General features: G+C 43.6%; 1 protein-coding gene across 1 annotated transcript in view; it reads left to right on the top strand.

The window, feature by feature from the left end:
* Positions 1–7868: 7868 nt before the first annotated feature.
* Positions 7869–21350, top strand: part of LOC132394810 (uncharacterized) — a 68611-nt gene continuing 55129 nt past the window's right edge. Inside the window, exon 1 of the mRNA XM_059971217.1 lies at positions 7869–8201. Coding sequence (XP_059827200.1) covers positions 7970–8201 — 232 coding nt within the window. The 5' untranslated portion in view covers positions 7869–7969. The remainder of the gene's footprint in view (positions 8202–21350) is intronic.

Below are 21350 nucleotides of genomic sequence, written 5' to 3'. Positions count from 1 at the left end.
AGAGAACATTTGCAGACGCCAGAAATCAAAGCAACACACACAAAATGCTGAAGGAACTCAGCAGGTCAGGCAGCATCTATGGGATGTTTCGGGCAGAGACCCTACTTCAGGACTGAAAAAAGAGATGAGAAGTCAGAGTAAGAAGGTGAGGGGAGGGGAGGAAGAAATACAAGGTACTGTATCAGGTGTGATGGGAGTGTGGAATGAGCTGCCAGATGAATTTGTAAATGGGGGCTCACTTTTAACAATTAAGAAATTTAGGGGAAGCTATGGCACTGGTTCCGCTTGCAAGGATAAGTGCTGGGATGTGTAATCATACAATCGTTCATTATTGTCTGCTCCTCAATGTGGATATTACATGCTATTTGTAAATCAATGAGATATTTTGTCATTCTATTTATTTCCTGTTTCACTGTCAGACATGAAGATTTCATTGGAATTGATTTTTCTTTTTGATAAAATAAATGCAGTGTTTCACACAGATCCAATCAAAACATTGCACAGTTGTAACAAGACCACCCTACTTTTGTACTCCTTCCTTCTTATGTTAAAGGTAGCATTATTTTTGCTTTTCTAGTTGTTGTATTTGAAAATTCACTTTGTGTTTTGCTTCTGAAGGGGCCTGATCTCACTAATCCTGAACATTCATTAGCCTCACTCCATTTTAAATTCCAGTGTGGCTGTTCTTCGATCATATTCCAATTACTATATGGTCCTCACTCTGTAACCATTCTTTATCCTGCCTTAGGATTCTTTTGTCTTCTTGCAGTTTATTTTCCAACCTAATTCCTTTCATTGTGGTCATTCATGCAACTCTAACCAAGACTAAATGGAAACCCAAGAGATTCAGCCGTTGCTGGAAATCCAGAGCACACATAGAAAATACTGGAGGAACTCAGCAGGTCAGGCAGCATCTGCAGACATAAGCAGTCAATGCTGGGGTGAAATCATTCTTCAGGAGTAATTGTGCCCCTTTACTCGTTCTTCATCCAGCAAAACTATAAAATGATGAATTATATTGTTTCCCTGTTTTTGCACAGTAACAAATCTTCTGTCTATGCTAATACATTTTTCTCAATTGGATGAGCTTATGGTGTGTGATTTTTCCTTAATGGGGTCTCCATCCCTCTGGAGATAATGAGAAGAGGGCATGTTCCAGCTGGTGAGGATCCTTAATGATGGGTGTCACTGTCTTGAGACACTGCCGTTGGAAGTTGTCCTCGATGGTGGGGAGGTCTGTGTCCGTGATGATTCTGATTGAGTCTACAACTCTCTGCATTCTCTTTCCCCTCATTCCCACTCACTCTTCCCATGCCTTCCCTCACATTTATAAGTTCATGGCTGGCATTTTACCTTCATACAACTCTCCTGCACTAATCCCATGATTCTCTTCATATTTAAAATCTTTCTCTTTCTTTTTTGAATGGATTATACTCAATGATGAAGCCCTTGTGTGAAGAAGCTTGTCATTTCTGTACTGAGTAGCCAACCCCTTATTTTGAGGTTGTGGACTCCCTTGAAAATGTAATCCTATTTTTAGCAAATTTAGTAAATCTTATTTGGATTATATTTAGTTGTTTAAAACTCTGGCAAGTACAGACCCATTCTGGTTAACCTCTCCCCGTTCAACAAGCTTGAAAGAACTTTCAAAAGAATGCACTCCAAAACTCAAGCCAACTGTCATAGCTCCACAACTGATTTTTAAAACTTAAAAATAAATTTTCATAATATAACATATATAGAAAAAGATTTGTTGCAAAAAGAGTATTGTATTTTATTTTTAAATTCTTAGTATCATCTATTCATCATATTCAGTAGTTTTAACTACTCTTAAACAGATCACAACTGATGTTGTGGCCCTCTAAGGTGATGGTCAATGTTTGAGGGGCTTCCCCACCCAACTCTGCCCCTCCACATGTGGTGGCAGAAGGAGCTTAGACTGTGATCTTTCCCCACAGAGCCTTTGCATTGTCTGCACTGAGCCTCAGCACAAACTCCCACAGCCTGGAATGTGTCAGTCAGGAGCATTCCCACACGGAAGCATTGCTGAGAATCCCTACCAACCATCCCACAATCTCTTTGACCCACTACTGTCAGGAAGGAGGTGCAAAAGCATCAGGAGTAGGACTGCCCGACTGGGTAACATCCGACGCTGAAGGCTAATTTCTTTGAAGTTACTGACAGAGAACGCCATTCCCACAAAGACAGTTTTTGTTTTACCGTCCCAGTCTGCTCCAGCCATTTCTGTTACATACTTCAGCAACTCCAAACAAGATGTCCGGCTCCTTCAGGTCGTCGGACCTGATAATGATTGTGACATTAGATCGGTCCAGTGACCTTGCTCTGACCAATGATGGTGATTCAGATGGTCATAGATGCCGATGAATTTGTGAACTGACCATGGATCTGAGCACAATACAGTGACAACATGCATGTTGAATGAGGTTTAGACCTGGGTACTTCCATCTCCTGACAACACCACCTCTCTTTTCCCTTCTTTCTTCCTGATTCTTGCCAAAGGTTTCTAAACAGCACACAAGCAGGGGAGAGTGAGCACCCGTGCCTGAGACCAGAATTGATCGGGAAGCTCTCTGTTTCCCACCGATTGATCTGGACTGAACTACAGATGTCTGTGTGGAGCAGTCTGAAGCAAATCCTGACCACGCCAAACCCGTTTTGGGGAGCATTTCTATTATGATCCACCCTGCGTGGTGAAGTCCTGAGTGATGGGCATTCAGAGTTTTTGATCAGGATTTCTCCCCTTCCATTGTAAACACCCGGGCTATCCTCCAGTTCATCTGGATATGCAGCATGGAACGAATCCGACAGGTCGCCGTGCACAATTCCCCAGAGAAAATTGCACCAAATGTTCCCTTCATTCCGATGACCGCCTTTGTGCGTGGCTACATCTAGTTGTGCGTGGATCTGAAGCACGTGGACACCGAGTGTCAATGTGCCGAGGTTCGACCCATCACTGGTGTTGTGGCCGATGGGTTTGCCCTGTTCTCCGGACACATACCCACGCGAGACAGACATCCGGTGCTGCTAGGAGATCAATTTGGTGAAGGACTCCCTTAGACGTGTCTTAAACCTGTTGATCTTCCAACAACAGCAAGAGGTGGAGAGTGAAGAAGTAAAGGCATCTCAGAGAGAAGCCAATTTTTTTAACTGATCAGGGAGAAGAGGCTAGACTGCGCAGGCGTGTAATGTAGCACGCCAAAGGTTTAAAAAAAGACCGCCATATACAGCGGCCATCGTCGTAGCGGCCATTGTCGGAGTGGACTGAGTCAGAGTGGGACGGCTTTGGCTCAACAGGCTTCAGCGTGAACAGACAGAGGCGAGGGTGGGTTCCGGTAAGTTTCGTTTTGTTTGAATAGAGTCGAGAGAATGCCAGGCAGGATGTTGGAATGCTCCTCTTGCAGGATGTGGGAAGTCAGGGAGACCTCCGGTCTCCCTGACAACGACACCTGCAAGAAGTGCATCCAGCTGCAGCTCCTAACAAACCCCGTTAGGGAACTGGAACAGGAGCTGGATGACCTCCGGATCATTCGGGAGAATGAGGAGTTTATAGATAGTAGCTACAGGGAGGCAGTTACGCCAAAGGAGCAGCACACAGATAATTCCCCCTTCTCCTTCGTCAGGTGAGGGAAGGGGAAGGGGCAGGCAGAGCAGGGCTCCCCTGTGGCCATTCCCCTCAACAACAAGTATACCGATTTGGATACTGCTGGGGGGGGGGGGGTGGTTTACCTGGGACAAGCTGTGGCAGCCGGATCTCTGGCACTGAGTCTGGTTCTGCAGTGCAGAAGGGAGGGGGGAAGAAGAGGAGAGTGATAGTGATAGGGGACTCGATAGTTAGAGGTACACACAGGAGATTCTGTGGTCGTGACAGGGACTCCCGGATGGTTTGTTGCCTCCCGGGAGCCAGGGTCAGGGATGTACCTCTGATCACGTGCACGGTATTCTGAAGTGGGAGGGTGAGCAGCCAGATGTCATGGTACACATCGGTACCAATGCTGTAGGAAGAAAGAGTGAGGAGGTCCTGAAGAGTGAGTATAGAGAGCTTGGTAGGAAGTTAAATAGCAGGGCCTCGAGAGTGGTAATCTCAGGATTGCTACCTGTGCCACGTGTCAGTGAGGGTAAGAGTAGGATGCTCTGGAGGATGAACACGTGGCTGAGGGGCAGGGTTTCAGATTTCAGGATCATGGGACTTCCTCAGGGGCAGGTGGGACCTATACAAGAGAGGGATTACTCCTGAACTACAGGGGGACCAATATCCTGGCAGGGAAGTTTGTTAGTGCTATTGGTGGGTGGGGGGGGGGAAGGTTAAACTCGATTTGCAGGGGGTTGGGAACCAGAGTTCCAGAGCAGACAGTGGAGTGGGGCTGAAAATAAATGAAGTTAAAGTTTCATGCAAAGTCACAAATAGAAGGGTTGTGTGAGGTGGTAATAATCTTCTGAGGTGTATTTCAATGCGAGGAGTATTGTGAGGAAGGCTGATGAGCTGAGGATATGGATTGACATGTGGAATGAATACATTGTAGCCATTAGTGAAACTTGGCTACAGGAGGGGCAGGATTGGCAGCTTAATATTCCGGGGTTCCGATGTTTCAGACATGATAGAGGCAGAGGGATGAAGGGTGGGGGGTTGGGTGGCATTGCTAGTCAGGGAAAATGTTACAGCAGCGCTCAGGCAGGACAGATTAGAGGGCTTGTCTACCAAGGCCATATGGGTGGAGTTGAGAAACAGAAAAGGTATGACCACATTAATGGGGTTGTACTATAGACCACCCAATAGTCAGTGAGAATTGGAGGAGCAAATCTGCAGAGAGATAGCAGACAACTGCAGGAAACGTAAAGTTGTGATAGTAGGGGATTTTAATATTCCATGTATTGATTGGGACTCCCATACTGTTAAAGGTCTAGCATGAGGAAATCTGCAGATGCTGGAAATTCAAACAACAACACACACAAAATGCTGGTGGAACACAGCAGGCCAGGCAGCATCTATAGGGAGAAGCGCTGTCGACGTTTCGGGCCGAGACCTGACGAATAGATGCTGCCTGGCCTGCTGTGTTCCACCAGCATTTTGTGTGTGTTGCTGTTAAAGGTCTAGATGGGTTAAAGTTTGTAAAATGTGTTCAGGAAAGTTTTCTAAATCAATATATAGAGGTACCGACTAGAGAGGATGCAATATTAGATCTATTAGGAAACAAGTTAGGACAGGTGACGGAAGTGTGTGTAGGGGAACACTTTGGTTCCAGTGATCATAATTCCATTAGTTTCAACCTGATCATGGATAAAGATAGATCTGGTCCTTGGGTTGAGGTTCTAAACTGGAAAAAGGACAATTTTAAAGAAACGAGGAAGGAACTGAAAAGCGTGGATTGGGACAGGTTGTTCTCTGGCAAGGATGTTGTTGATAAGTGGGAGGCCTTCAAAAAAGAAATTTTGAGAGTGCAGAGTTTGTATCCTGTCAGGATTAAAAGCAAAGTGAATAAGGATAAGGAACCTTGGTTCTCTCAGGATATTGGAACTCTGATAAAGAAGACGAGAGAGATGTATGACATGTCTAGGAAACAAGGAGCAAATAAGGTACTTGAGGAGTATAAAAAGTGCAAAAAAATAGTTAACAAAGAAATCTGGAGAGCTAAAAGAAGACATGAGGTAGCTTTGGCAGTCAAAGTAAAGGATAATCCAAAGAGCTTCTACAGGTATATTAGGAGCAAAAGGATAGTAAGGGATAAAATTGGTCCTCTTGAAGATCAGAGTGCTTGGCTATGTATGGAACCAAAGGAAATGGGGGCGATCTTAAATGGTTTTTTTTTCATCTGTATTTACTAAGGGAACTGGCATGGAGTCAATGGAAATAAGGCAAACAGGTAGTGAGGTCATGAAACCTAAACAGATTGAAGAGGAGGAGGTGCTTGCTATCTTGAGGAAAATCCCCAGGACCTGACAGGGTATTCTCTCAGACCTTGAAAGAGACTAGTGTTGAAATTGTAGGTGCCCTGGCAGATATATTTAAAATGTCGGTGTCTATGGGTGAGGATTGCAGGATAGCTCATGTTCTGTTGTTTGAAAAAGGCTCTAAAAGTAATCCGGGAAATTATAGGCTGGTAAGTTTGACATCGGTAGTAGGGAAATTATTGGAAGGAGTACTAAGAGAAAGGATCTACAAGTATTTAGATAGACAGGGACTTAGTAGGGAGAGTTAACATGGCTTTGTGTGTGGTAGGTCATGCTTAACCAATCTATTAGTTTTTCGAGGAAGTTACCAGGAAAGTGGATGAAGGAAAGGCAGTGGATGTTGTCTACATGGACTTCAGTAAGGCCTTTGACAAGGTCCCGCATGGGAGGTTGGTTAGGAAGATTCAGTTGCTAGGTATACATGGTGAGGCAGTAAATTGGATTAGACATTGGCTCAATACAAGAAGTCAAAGAGTGGTAGTGGAGGATTGCTTCTCTGAGTGGAGGCCTGTGACTAGTGGTGTGCCACAGGGATCAGTGCTGGGTCCATTGTTATTTTTCATCTATATCAGTGATCTGGATGTTAATGTGGTGAATTGGATCAGCAAATTTGCTGATGGTACAAAGATTTGAGGTGTAGTGGACAGTGAGGAAGGTTTTCAAAGCCTGCAGAGGGATTTGGATCAGCTGAAAAAATGGGCTGAAAAATGGCAGATGGAGTTTAATACAGACAAGTGTGAGGTATTGCACTTTGGAAGGAAAAACCAAGGTAGAACATACAATGTAAATGGTAGGACACTGAGGAGTGCAGTAGAACAGAGGGATCTGGGAATAGATACAAAATTCCGTAAAAGAGGCGTCACGTGTAGATAGGGTAGTAAAGAGAGCTTTTGGTACATTGGCCTTTATAAATCAAAGTGTTGAGTATAGGAGTTGGAATCTAATGGTGAGGTTGTATAAGACGTTGGTGAGACTGAATTTGGAGTATTGTGTGCAGTCTTGGTCACCGAATTACAGGAAGGATATTAATAAGGTTGAAAGAGTGCGGAGAAGGTTTACAAGGATGTTGCTGGGACTTGAGAAACTGAGTTACAGAGAAAGGTTGAATAGGTTAGGACTTTATTCTCTGGAGTGTAGAAGAATGAGAGGAGATTTGATAGAGGTACATAAAATTATGATGGGTATAGATAGAGTGAATGCAAGCAAGCTTTTTCCACTGAGGCTAAGGGAGAAAAAAACCAGAGGACATGGGTTAGGGGCGAAGGGTGGAAAGTTTAAAGAGAACATTGGGGGGGGGGCTTCTTCACACAGAGAGTAGTGGGAGTGTGGAATGAGCTGCCAGATGAAGTGGTAAATGTGGGCTCATTTTTAACATTTAAGAAAAACTTGGACAGATACATGGATGAGAGGGGTTTGGAGGGATACGGGCCAGGTGCAGGTCAGTGGGACTAGGCTGAAAAATGGTTCGGCACAGCCAAGAAGGCCCGAAAGGCCTGTTTCTGTGCTGTAATGTTCTATGGTTCACAGTGAGGCGCCTGTGAGGAATGTGCCGGCACACTCAGGCTGTATGAGGATGTGCCGGGGACACACTGAAGCTCAGTGCAGCCAGTGTAAAGACTCGGTGGGGAAGGACCACAGTCTGGGATCCTTCTGCTCCCGGACGGGGAGGGCCTGAATCGACTCGGGTCATAGTGTGTCAGCTGAGGGAACACGGACGGCAGTTTTTTCAACAGAGTTAACACTGCAGAATATATTAACCATATGATGAATGGGATGTAAATTTTTATAAATCTTTTTGTGTCTATTTTATTATTAACAAAGATCATTTATGAAATTAAAAAAATTCCTAAAACAAGTTTTATTCGTCCGTGCAAACTCTGGCTCCTCCTCCTTCTCGATCACAAAGCAGGAAATTGAAACGGAAACGAGCGAAGCAGGAACTTAAAATCATTAACGGACAGTTTAACAGTTGTCGAGTTCAGCTTTTTTTAAATCAGTTGTTATGAGTTCGTGTGCGGACCCTCCTCTGCTCCCTGTCCGCCAGCGAACGGGGTCAGTATCCCGGAGCAGGTCCGGCACCGATCGGTCGGGAAGAGACGTGGATCGGATGAGCGTCGGGCACAAGAATCGTCAACCCCGGGTTGAGAAGTTTATGTCGCTTCTCAGTCTCCGGATATTTTCACTCGTTCGCCTTTTCTCGCTTCTGCTCCAGCTTGGTGTGGTCGGTGCCGAAGGTAAGGGAATGACTTCAGATGTGAATCCGAGAGCCACAGTCTCCATTCCGCGCTCGGAGACTGTGGTGTCCCCACAACAGATTGCTGACTGAACAAGCTTTTTCTTTCGGGGAACTGCAGCTTTGCAAGCTGAAGTCTGTTGTCCGAGGCATAAGTATACAGAGTATAAATAAATGACACGGCCATTCGCTTTTTGAACAGCACAGTACAATACAAACATGACAAAGATCATTTGTTCACGTGACTGGAATTAGACACAACTTACATGAACAAATAAACACAACACACCGGTGCCAGCTGAGAGAGAGAAGGAGGTAGTGTTCGGGGATTTCAGTTCAATTCCAGACCCTGACTGTAATTGTAAATTGGAGGGACATGTAAAACTTTTCTTTTACATGTCATACAGATCTCCCGCGACATCAGTACATTGAGGTGGTACAAAGGAATATGTACAACAACGGAATGAGGTATGAAGTGTTACAGTTCCCCAGAAAGCTCAGTGCAAGCAGACTGTGAGGTGAAAGGGCATGATGAGTGTGGTGAACTATGTGCCTGTCGGGACACGCCCCTGCTGACTGCTCCTGTGGCTCCTCCCACAGGCCCCTGTATAAAGGAGATCTGCGGCTTGACGCTCGGCCTCAGTCTCCAGGACATTGTATGATAGACACTCACTCCTGGTTCCTTCTTCCAGTCAATAAAAGCCGATATCTCGCCTACGTCTCAGTGTGAGTTATTGATGGTGCATCAATGAGGTCAATTGTCAGGTCAAGTCTCCATGTTATCACTAGGGAATCATTCCAGGATCTCGGAGGAAATCTAATCGCCCTAAATATTGACACGTGTGGGGAATTTGCTGTAAACACAAACGCGTCCTAATGAAGGGTGTCGGCCCGAAACGTTGACCGTTTATTCATTTCCACAGAGACTGCCTGACTTGCTGAGTTCCTCCAGTGTTTTGTGTGTGTTGCTAGGAATTTGCTGTTGGTGAGATGGCATGACATGCAATTAAATATTTAATAACGATAAAGAATTATATAAAATAAATTTAGAATTTAAGGTATAAATACGGAAGGAAATGTGTATAAATACACAAATACCAGCATCTATTCACAATATATTATACACTGGAATTTAGAAGGATGAGAGGGGATCTGATTGAAACATACAAGATTATTAAGGGATTGGACACGCTCGAGGCAGGAAACATGTTCCCAATGTTGGGGGAGTCCAGAACCAGAGGCCACAGTTCAAGAATAAGGGGTAGGCCATTTAAAACGTTCAGGAAAAACTTTTTCACCCAGAGAGTTGTGGATCTGTGGAATGCTCTACCTCAGAAGGCAGTTGAGGCCAGTTCTCTGGATGCTTTCAAGATGCTTTCAAGAAAGATTTAGGTAGAGCTCTTAAAGATAGCTGAGTCAAGGGAAATGGGGGGAAGGCAGGAATGGGGTACTGATTGTGGATGCTCAGCCATGATCACATTGAATGGTGGTGCTGGCTCAAAGGGCCAAATGGCCTCCTCCTACACCTATTGTCTATATTGTAAACAGCATTCAAAAACGTAGTTCAAAGTATTTACAATGCAGTATTGAGGTAATGGATGGATGTGCAGCTAAATCAAATGATTAATCTGATTAACTACCTGGGGAAGAAACTTAAATTGGTGTGAAGTTTTTGTTCCAATCATCTCAAACCAGTGGGTAAATTGAATTGATTTTATTACTTACATCCTTCATATACATGAGGAGTTAAATTCTTTACGTTGCACCTCCATCTGAGTGTGCAATTTATAGTCATTTATAATAAACAGTACGTACAACAGGACAGTCAATATAACATAGAAATACAACTGTATCAGCATGGATTAATCAGACTGATATCCCGGAGGAAGAAGCTGTCCCGGAGCCTGTTGTCCCTGGCTTTAATGCTGCAGAGCCGTTTCCTGGATGGTAGCAGCTGGAACAGTTTGTGTTTGGGGTGATTCGGGTCTCCAATGATCCCTCAGGCCCTTTTTACGCACCTTTCACTGTAAGTGTCCTGAATAGTGGGATGTTCACATCTACAAATGCCCTGGGCTGTCCACACCACTCTCTGCAGAGTCCTGTGATTGAGGGAAGTACAGTTTCCAAACCAGGCAGTGATGCAGCCAGTCAGGATGCTCTCAGTTGTGCCCCTATAGAAATTTAGACATTGAGGGATATTGTACATTGATGTAAATATTTTGTACATAAATTTAGACATTTATGTACAAAAATATAGACATGGAGGGAGAGGTTATTTTCTTGACACCTCTGTGTCAGGGTGATGACTTCTCTGTAGGCCGCCTCATTATTATTTGAGATTCGGCCAATGTGTGGTAATGTCAGCAAATTTAATTAGCAGATTGGAGCTGTGGGTGGGGACACAGTTATGGGTGTACAGAGAGTAAAGGAGGGGGCTTAGTACACAGCCCTGAGGGCTCCTATGTTGAGTGTCAAGAGGGGCCGAGGTGAGAGAGCCCACTCTTACCACCTGCTGGTGATCTGACAGGAAATCCAGGATCCAGCTGCACGAGGCAGGGTGAAGGCCGAGGTCTCTGAGCTTCTGGTTGAGCTTGGGGGGAATTATGGTGTTGAATGCTGAACTGTAGTCCAAGAACAGTGTTCTCACGTGTAATGCCCAGGCTATCGCTTGTGTATGTCTCGGGGAAAATCCGTCCACCCGCCAAACCAGCTCTCCGGTTTGTGTGGATGCTGTGAAATGCACACTGATACAAACTCGCACTCACAGTATCAGACCGCACACCATGTACGTTTACAAAGTACACTTTATAAATCTTACTAAAACTAGGTAATTAATGAGGTCAGAAGTTTTTCTTGAGCCTGGTGGGATGTGCTTTCAGGCTTTTGTATCTACTGCCCAATGGGAGAGGGGAGAGGAGAGAGTATCCGGGGTAGATGAGTCTTTGGTTTTGCTGGCTGCTTTCCAGAGGCAGTGAGGAGTGTAAACAACGTTCAGAAACTGTTGTTGAACATTGAGGTGTCGGTCTCTGGGCTCCTGTACCTCCTCCCTGATGAGGGCTTGTCTGGGATTGTCGGTGTCCTTGATGATGGAATTCCCAGAAGTTTCATTTTGATTTTTATGTACCGTACTGTGCAGAAACCTCAGGCATATTTATATCACTAGAATGCCTTTGACTTTTGGACAGTCCTGGAGTGATATGGATTGCGTTGTACTACTGACAAAAACAAAAACTAATTTTGTGGCGTTTGTGAGTGATGATGAACCTGATTCTGATATGGGTCTCTTTTGCTGACTGAGAGTGGGATGGGGGCAGGGAGAGGGAAGGGAGTGGAAGCCCCTGAGAGATATTCTGTAATGATCAGTGAACCAGTTGTTTGGAATGAAATGCCCTTGCCTGGTGTCTGAGGGCTGGGTACATATGTAACTGTGCCATCCCTGCCCCTGGCAGGCTTTCTCTGCCACCTGTTCCATACCCTTCCTGTGGTGCTCTACCCTCGCCATTCCCAACATCCTTTAATGCCACCAGATTTTAAACTCACTCTTTGCTCCTCGTTGACAAATGCAGTACTGTGCAGTACTGTGCAAAACTCTGAGGCACCCTAGAATAGATATGTGTCTGAGACTTTTACACAGTACTGTCAGTGTGTGTGTGTGTGTGTTCAATTCAATTCTATTCAATTTTGTACAAAGATGTCCAGTCAAACTCTGACAATCAGACACACTCGGGTCATTGGTGCTGGACTGTCAGAATCAGAATCAGGTTTAATATCACCAGTATATGTGGTGAAATTTGTTGTTTTGTGGCAGCAGTTCATTGCAGTACAGAGCGATAAATCTGACGGTGGAGGGGAAGACTACCAGACCTTCAGGACAATCGGGTGTGGTTCAGTGTTAATGCCCCAACAGACTTTTTGGTTGAGGTGTTTCACAGTATTATAAATTCTCCACAGAATCTGTTGAGTGTCGGGGAGAGTGAAACCTGGAGAGCCTCGGGGATAGTGTGGGAATCGTTACCAGGCAAACCGATCCCAAACCGCTGGAATATCTGAATGGTTGATTGTGAATGATTGGATTTTTATTTTACCTTTAGTGCCCATTAGGACAGAGACTGCATAACAGTATGTGTGTCCTCTTCTGATTCGTCCTGACATGCAGTGGGGAATGGGTTCAGTTCTCAGGTCTTGGTCCATGGAACCTCCAGACCCTGGAAACTTTGCCCTTGGGTCAGTAGGAGGCTTCACCTCCTGTTCAGTGACTGGATGTTGTCTGTCACTGGCCTTTTCCAGCTGCCATTCCCACCTCTGTGTTCAATGCACAAGGTAAGGAATTGAGACAAAGAATTAATGGATTTCAAAAGAATTTAGAGAATAAAGTTTAATGCTCGAAGTACGTTTATTATCAAAGTACTTATGCAGAATACAATCCTGAGATTCATCTTCCCACAGCCAACCAGGGAACAAAGAAACACCATGGAACCCATTCAGAGAAAACATCAAACACCCAAACGGCAAAAAACGAGCGAACAACACACAGAACATTAAACATCCAACCACAGAGCCTAGAAACAGTCCAGGAATGTTCCGGTTAGTTCAGTTCAGTTCAATTCTGTGCAGTGTTGTTCATTGACTGCAGGCAGCAGAGCTGATCCGATCAAAATGGGAAAAAATAGCAATGAAATGAGAGCAACCAGAAACCGAAACCCACATAACATGAACTGCAGATTCTAAACAAGTCCAGCCCACAAACTGTGCAGATCAAACCTTGTCCAGGGTCAAAGACTCCGGCACCTTCCTCCAGCAGCAGTGAGCGAGAGGGAGAGGAAAGCCGGTCAAACGTTCTGAACACCTGCTCGCCTTTTGCTCTCGTCTTCGTTGATTTCAATCTTACTAGATGCTTTCATCTTGGCCTCAAGCTGCACACTCCACTCCAAACCTCATCAAACTCCCTCAGAGACTGCAAAGTGCCAGATCACACAATCGGCCCAAAAACTCACCGTCAAAATGTAAATCACAGGTTCCAATCCCATGCAGTTTAGTAGAATTATATTTGAAAGAAGAAGGAGTAAAGGAATTAGTTTTGTGAACCATTTGAAGGACATTGCCATTGGGCACGTTGCTTGCTAACGCCATCTTCTATGGTCGATCCAATGGTGAGAAACATAAAAAGGCAGAAAAAATAGCAAACCTGAGGATTGGGGGTGGTTTTAGCAACAGAGGGGAAAAATACAATGGGAAGGGAGAAATAGCACAAGATCAAGCTTGCGGGTAACGTAAACTGAGTGTAAAAGCTGCTATAAACGTGTGATGAGAAAAGGATGAGAGAAGGTCAATGTACATCCTTGTGGGCAGAAAGAGGGAAATGAAAAGTGAAGAACAAAGAAATGGTCCAATTAGATTTATTTTCGGTTCTGCCATTACAATGAAGATACAAACATCTCCCTGGTAATGATGGTGAACGAAAGGACTGGTGAGAGGGATGGTACAAATACTCTTGACTCCTGTGAATTGCCCCCAGTGTGTAGTTGAGTGCTGGGATTTGGGAGAGTTGAGATGAACAATCAATGAGATGAATGTGGAATTGGTGTAAATGGGTGGTGGGTTGTTGGTGGAGACTTGGTGTCTGAAGGTCGATGCTGTGTCTCTCTCTGACAATGACTAACTGTGATCACATTGTGGACTCCGAATGCAGGACATGAATTTGCAGGAAGTGCAAGTTAGTCACTGCTTCACCTGGAAAGACAGTTTGGTTACGTGGGTGGTGGGAAGGCGAGAGGTTAAAGGACAGGTGTTACATTTGAAAACTGCAGATGCTGAAAATCTGAAAGATAAACAGGAAATTCCAGAAAAGCTCCAACAGTTCAGGCAGTATCTGAGGAAAGAGAAACAGTCATTGTTTTCTGTCTGCAAACCATCATCAGTAACTGTTCAGTGTTTCCAGCATTTTCTGTGTTCCATTTTGGGCATTGCATCTCCTGTGGTTGTATGGGGAAGCACCCCAGGATACAGAAGTGTTGATTGGGGTGGAAGAGTGGACTAGAGAATCCCTTTGTGAGTGATCCCTTTGAAAAGCTGAAAGGAGATTGGATGGGAGTATGGTTCTGCTGAAATCCTGGCATCAATTGTGAGGGATAAACTCGTAAAGGCTGATGGAGGAGAAGGTGAGGACCAGGACACCTTTGCTAATGCTCTGTCCAAGAGGAGAACAGGGTGAAAACAGATGTGTGCGATTCAGTCAAGGGCCTTACCTTTTGAGGTGAAGCCACTGATTGGGAGGAAGGAAGACCTTTCTGAGGCAACTGCAGAATGATCATCACTACAGCAAATGCAGTGACTTGTGTTACATCCCCCATGGGTATCTTGTGACTGTCTTATGACCATGATGTAATTGAGTATCTGGTGAGCATGATGTAATGGTCTTGTGATGGTGGGGTGATGTAATTTCCTGCCAGTGTGAGGTCATATGATGTAATTTTCCAGCCAGTGTGAGGTCACGTGATGACATGTTATCAATAGCTATAAAACTTGAAAGCCTACTGTGACACAGGAGTTTTTGTATTGAGACCTTGTTTAAGTTGTCAGCTACCCTGTTATGCTGCGTATTTGGTTTCATTCCACAGTTTTGTTTTAAAGTGGGGTTTTACTTTCTATCTTAAGTCTTAAAGGTTATTGATGGCAGCTTCAACAAATGTTGCCAGTTTTGGTTTGATCTACCTTTGCAATTCAGTTGGAGAGTGAAGAATTTATTGAAGTATGGGAACCTAAAGGATCGAGTAAAGTTGGTGTCGTTGATGGTTTAGTACAGGATCAACCTTACTGGATCTTCGTTCTACGAAGCAGTAACCTGCATCCGAGATAACCCCTGCCTTGTAAGAACAGAAGGGGTTTGGGCAGTGTTACTGGCCAAGGAAAAGGTCAGTTACTTTAAGCCGATTTAATTTCCTTCATCGTGAGTCTTTTGGGCAAGGCATGTTTCGGCTGGGATCAGCAGTAACATGACGTCGTCGAGGAATTTGTTACTTCAGGAAAGTCTCTCCTAATTGACTGTATAAATCATTTGGACTTTCACATTTACCACTTTAAGAACTGTGTTCACATTTATTGCTTTAAGAACTATTGGAGTTGCCGTATAGCAGTTAAATTCTGGTTAAGTTAGTCGTTTGTTTACTTTTCATTTTTGTTGAGCTGAGTTTAATAAATTGTTTACCTGTTTATAAAAAATCTGTCTCAATTCTATATTCATTGTTGCCAGAGATGTACTGTGACAACTGGGCGCTCGTCTGGGATATGTTCCATTTTTGAGATTCAGTGCTTGTTTAATTATTGATCTGATTTGGATACCCAATTTTTTTTTGTTTGATTGGTTTGTGGGTGGTATTCGGCAGCAATGAAACATAGAAAATAGGTGCAGGAGTAGGCCATTCGGCCCTTTGAGCCTGCACTGCCATTCAGTATGATCATGGCTGATCATCCAACTCAGGATCCTGTACCTGCTTTCTCTCCATACTCCCTGATCCCTTTAGCCACAAGGGCCAGATCTAACTTCCTCTTAAGTATAGCCAATGAACTGGCCTTAACTGTTTCATGTGGCAGAGAATTCCACAGATTCACCACTCTCTGTGTGAAGAAGTTTCTCCTCATCTCAGTCCTAAAAGGCTTCCCCTTTATCCTTAAACTGTGACCCCTCGTTCTGGACTCCCCCAACATCGGGAACAATCTTCCTGCATCTAGCCTGTCCAATCCCTTTAGAATTTTATACGTTTCAATAATATCCCCCTTAATCTTCTAAATTTCAGTGAGTATAAGCCCAGTCAATCCAGTCTTTCATCATATGAAAGTCCTACCATCCCAGGAATCAATCTGGTGAACCTTCTTTGTACTCCCTCTATGGTAAGAATGTCTTTCCTCAGATTAGGGGACCAGATCTGCACACAATACTCTAGGTGTGATCTCACCAAGGCTTTGTACAACTTCAGCAGAACCTCCCTGTTCCTGTACTCAAATCCTTTTGCTATGAATGCCAACATACCATTTGACTTTTTCACTGCCTGCTATACCTGCATGCCCACTTTCAATGACTGGTGTACAATGACACCCAGGTCTCGTTGCACCTCCCCTTTACCTAATCGGCCACCATTCAGATAATATTCTGTTTTCCTGTTCTTGCAACCAAAGTGGATAACTTCACATTTATCCACATTAAATTGCATCTGGCATGAATTTGCCCACTCACCTAACCTATCCAAGTCACCCTGCATCCTCTTAGCATCCTCCTCACAGTGAACACTGCCGCCCAGCTTTGTGTCATCTGCAAACTTGGAGATGCTGTATTTAATTCCCTTGTCTAAATCATTAATATATATTGTAAACAACTGGTGTCCCAGCACTGAGCCTTGCGGTTCCCCACTAGTCACTGCCTGCCATTCTGAAAAGGTCCCGTTTATTCCCACTCTTTGCTTCCTGTCTGCCAACCAATTCTCTATCCACATCAATACCATAACCCCAATACCATGTGCTTTAAGTTTGCACACTAATCTCCTGCGTGGAACCTTGTCAAAATCCTTTTGAAAATCCAAATATACCACATCCACTGGTTCTCCCCTATCCACTCTACTAGTTACATCCTCAAAAATTTCTTTAAGATTCGTCAGACATGATTTTCCTTTCACAAATCCATGCTGACTTTGCCCAATGATTTCACCTCTTTCCAAATGTGCTGTTATCACATTTGATAACTGACTCTAGCATTTTCCCCACCACCGATGTCAGGCTAACCAGTCTATAATTCCCTGGTTTCGCTCTCCCTCCTTTTTTAAAAAGTGGGGTTATATTAGCCACCCTGCAATCCTCAGGAACTAATCCAGAATCTAAAGAGTTTTGAAAAATTATCACTAATGCATCCACTATTTCTTGGGCTCCTTCCTTAAGCACTCTGGGATGCAGACCATCTGGCCCTGGGGATTTATCTGTCTTTAATCCCTTCAATTTACCTAACACCACTTCCCTGCTAACATGTATTTCCCTCAGTTCCTCCATCTCACGAGACCCTCGGTCCCCTATTATTTCCGGAAGATTATGTATGCCCTCCTTAGTGAAGACAGAACCAAAGTAGTTATTCAATTGGTTTGCCATGTCCTTGTTCCCCATGATCAACTCACCTGTTTCTGACTGTAAGGGACATACATTTGTCTTGACCAATCTTTTTCTTTTCACATATCTATAAAAGCTTTTACAGCCAGTTTTTATGTTCCCTGCCAGCTTTCTCTCATAATCGTTTTTCCCTTTCCTAATTAAGCCTTTTGTCCTCTTCTGCTGGACTCTGAATTTCTCCCAGTCCTCAGGAGTGCCGCTTTTTCTGGCTAATCTGTATGTTTCTTCATTGGAGTTGATACTATCCCTAATTTCCCTTGTCAGCCATTGGTGCAGTACCCTCCCTGGTTTATTCTTTTGCCAAACTGAGATGAACATGCATTGTTGTAGTTCATCCATGCGATCTTTAAATGCTTGCCATTGCACATCCACCGTCAACCCTTTAAGTATCACTTGCCAGTCTATCTTAGCTAATTCACGTCTCATACCTTCAAAGTTACTCTTCTTTAAGTTCAGAACCTTTGTTTCAGAATTAACTATGTCACTCTCCATCTTAATGAAGAATTCCACCATATCATTGCTCAATACCCAATCTAGAATGGCCTGCTCTCTAGTTGGTTCAGAAAACCATCCCGTATACATTCCAAGAAATCCTCTTCCTCAGCACCCTTACCAATTTGGTTCACCCAATCTATATGTAGATTGAAGTCACCCATTATAACTTCTGTTCCTTTATTGCACACATTTCTAATTTCCTGTTTAATGCCATCCCCAACCTCACTACTACTGTTAAGTACACAACTCCAACCAGCGTTTTCTGCCCCTTAGTGTTATGCAGCTCTATCCATATCGATTCCACATCCTCCAGGCTAATGTCCTTCCTTTCTATTGCGTTAATCTCCTCTCTAACCAGCAAGGCTATCCCACCTCCTTTTCTTTCCTGTCTATCGCTCCTGAATATTGAATATCCCTGGATGTTGAGCTCCCATCCTTGGTCACCCTGGAGCCATGTCTCTGTGATCCCAACTATATCATATTCATTAATAACTATCTGCACATTCAATTCATCCACCTTGTTACGAATGCTCCTCGCATTGACACACAAAGCCTTCAGGCTTGTTTTTACAACACTCTTAGCCCTTATACAATTATGTTGAAAAGTGGCCCTTTTTGATTTTTGCCCAGGATTTGCCTGCCTGCCACTTTTACTTTACACCTTACATCTTTTTGCTTCTACCCTCATTTTACACCTCTCTATCTCTCTGCACTTGTTCCCATCCCCCTGCCACATTAGTTTAAATCCTCCTGAACATCAGAACTTCCTTGACTTATTTCTATTTTCCTCTTCCTCGACCATAACTCTTTGGTTTCCTTCCCCTTGCCAACTTAGTTTAAACCCTCCCTAACAGCAATATTAAACAATCCCGCCAGAATATTAGTACCCCTTAAGTTCAGGTGTAACCCATCGTTTCTGTATAAGTCATGCCTTCCCCAAAATAGATCCCAGTGATCTAAGTATTTGAAGCCATGCCCCCTGAACCAGTTACTTAGCCACACATTCATCTGCTTAATTCTGCTATTCTTACAATCATCAGCGTGTGGCTCAGGCAGTAATCCTGAGATTATTACTCTGGAGGTCCGGCTTTTTAATTTTCTTCCTAGCTCCCAGTAATCTTCCTTCAGGACCTCCTCTCTGTTCTGTCTATGTCATTGGTACCAACATGTATCAAGATTTCTGGTTGCTCGCCCTCTCTCCTGAGAATACTCTGGACCTGATCTGAGATATCTCGTACCCTGGCACCAGGGAGGCAACACACCATCCGGGTATCCTTGTCCGGCTCGCAGAATCTCTTGTCTGTTCCCCTCACGATGGAATCCCTTATTACAACGGCATTTCTCCTTGCTCTCTTAATCACGGCACTGGGCAGAGTGCCAGAGTCCTGTTCATTGTGGTCTTCCTCTGTCAGGTCAACCTCTCCATCAGTATCTAAAACTATATATCGATTCCTGAGGGGGCTGTCACGGAGGTGCTGTCCACTATCTCTCTATAGGTACTATCGATCACCTCCTCACTTTCTCTAATAAGCTGAAAGTCAACAAGTTGTTGCTCCAGATCCCTCACACGATCCCTAAGGAGCTTCATCTCATTGCATCTGGAGCAGATGTATTCCTGGGGGAGGCTGGGAGTCTCCCAAGGTCCCCACATCTGGCACCCCAGGCACAGCACTAATCCTAAATGCATACCTCTAATGCTGCTGTTAGCTCTAAATAAATAAACCTGTAACCTACCACTTTACTGTAAGACTCAACCATCACAGGCGACTTTCTCAATGAATATTGACGACTTTCTGGCATCGCCAAACCTGGAGTTATTAGCAAAGGTGAAAAAGAATGATGTATCTGAGATTGCTAGTAGGTTGGACTTTAAAGGTATTTCGAAGGCTACAACAAAGCCTGTAATTCAGAGAAAAATCGCGTCACCCGAATGTATATTCGGGTGTTTTTGATGAAGCGATATTAGATATGTTTCCAATAAGTAAACTAGAGATTCAGTTACAAATCGAACAAATGAAGTTAGAACAATGTAAAGCTGACTTGGAACTAAGTTGGTTAGAAGCTGCAAATAATCAGAGGGAACTTGAAGCCAAAGAAGCTGAGAGAAAGAGGGAGTTCGAGCTAGCGATGGAGAAATTAAGGTCCGAGAATCAGTCCCCTGCTTCTAGGAAACAGTTTGTTGCTAGCCAATAAGTTGTATTAACTCCTCCATTTAATGAAACAGAAGAGGATATTATTTCCAACATTTCGAAACTTGCTCTGATTTCAGAGTGGCCGACAGAGAAATGGCCAGTGATGTTACAGAGTGTAATTAAAGGCAAGGCACAACAAGTTTATACAGCTTTAACTGCTGAGCAAGCACTTGATTATGATATTGTGAAGCAGCATATACTGAAAGCGTATGAACTAGTTCCAGAAGATTATAGAGAAAGATTCAGAAATTTGAAGAAATCTATGGAAAAAAGCTTACGTGGAATTTGCCTATGATAAAGCTGTGTGTTTTGAGAGATGGGTTTCCTCTAAAAATGTGAATGGGGAGTATAATAAATTGAAAGAGTTGATTTTAATGGAGGGATTTAAAAGGAGCATCCCTATTGAAGTAAGAGCATATGTAAATGAGAGGGACACTGCTACATTGCAGGAGTCTGCTAAATTAGCTGATGAGTATGCCATAATCCATAAGAGTAAATTTCCTCAGGGTAGAACTTTTAAAAGGAAAAATAGCACAGAGTCAAGGTAAGCTAGAAATTAAATCAGAAGTTAGTGAGAAAGGTAAGGAGGAAAGAAAACGTGAAGGAAAGACAGTTTGGTCCCATTTGTAATTATCGTGAGAAACTTGGTCACGTAATAGCTAACTGTTTCCAATTGAAGGAGAAGGAAGCAGTCCCAGATGCTTGTGTGCAACACTTTGAAACACTTGTGAAGCCACAGGGTTCGATAAATACAAATGAAGCTTTGTCAGAGTCTGACCAAGTTAAGGAGAGATATGATCATTTTATAACTGAAGGATTTGTATCCTTGAAAGAAATTAAGTATATGTTAGAAAATAATATTATTAGACCTTCTAATTGGAATTGGAGTTGACCTTGTGTTATGGTGCCTAAGTCAGACGGTAGTATTCGGTTTTGTACTGACTACAGGAAGGTGAACGCTGTAACGAAAACAGATGCGTGTCCAATCTCCAGAGTGGATGATTGTGTGGATAAAGTCAGAAAATCATTTTCGGACAAAGATTGATTTATTGAAAGGGTATTGGTGTGTTCTATTGACGGATAGAGGTAGAGAGATTTCTGCATTTGTAATCCCATCTGGGTTATATGAATATAATGTTCTTCCATTTGGGATGAAGAATGCCCCAGGTACTTTCCAGCGGATGATTAATTCTGTGATTCATGGGTTTAAAGATGCAGATACCTATATTGACGATTTAGTTACAGGAAATGATACTTGGGAAGCACATGTTAATGCAGTAGAGAAGCTATTTGAAAGGCTTTCAAAAGCTAACTTA

Source organism: Hypanus sabinus, chromosome 5, assembly GCF_030144855.1.
Source record: "Hypanus sabinus isolate sHypSab1 chromosome 5, sHypSab1.hap1, whole genome shotgun sequence".
NCBI lineage: Eukaryota > Metazoa > Chordata > Chondrichthyes > Myliobatiformes > Dasyatidae > Hypanus > Hypanus sabinus.
Note: the sequence above shows the minus strand (reverse complement) of the source record. Positions and strands in the feature narration are given on the sequence as shown.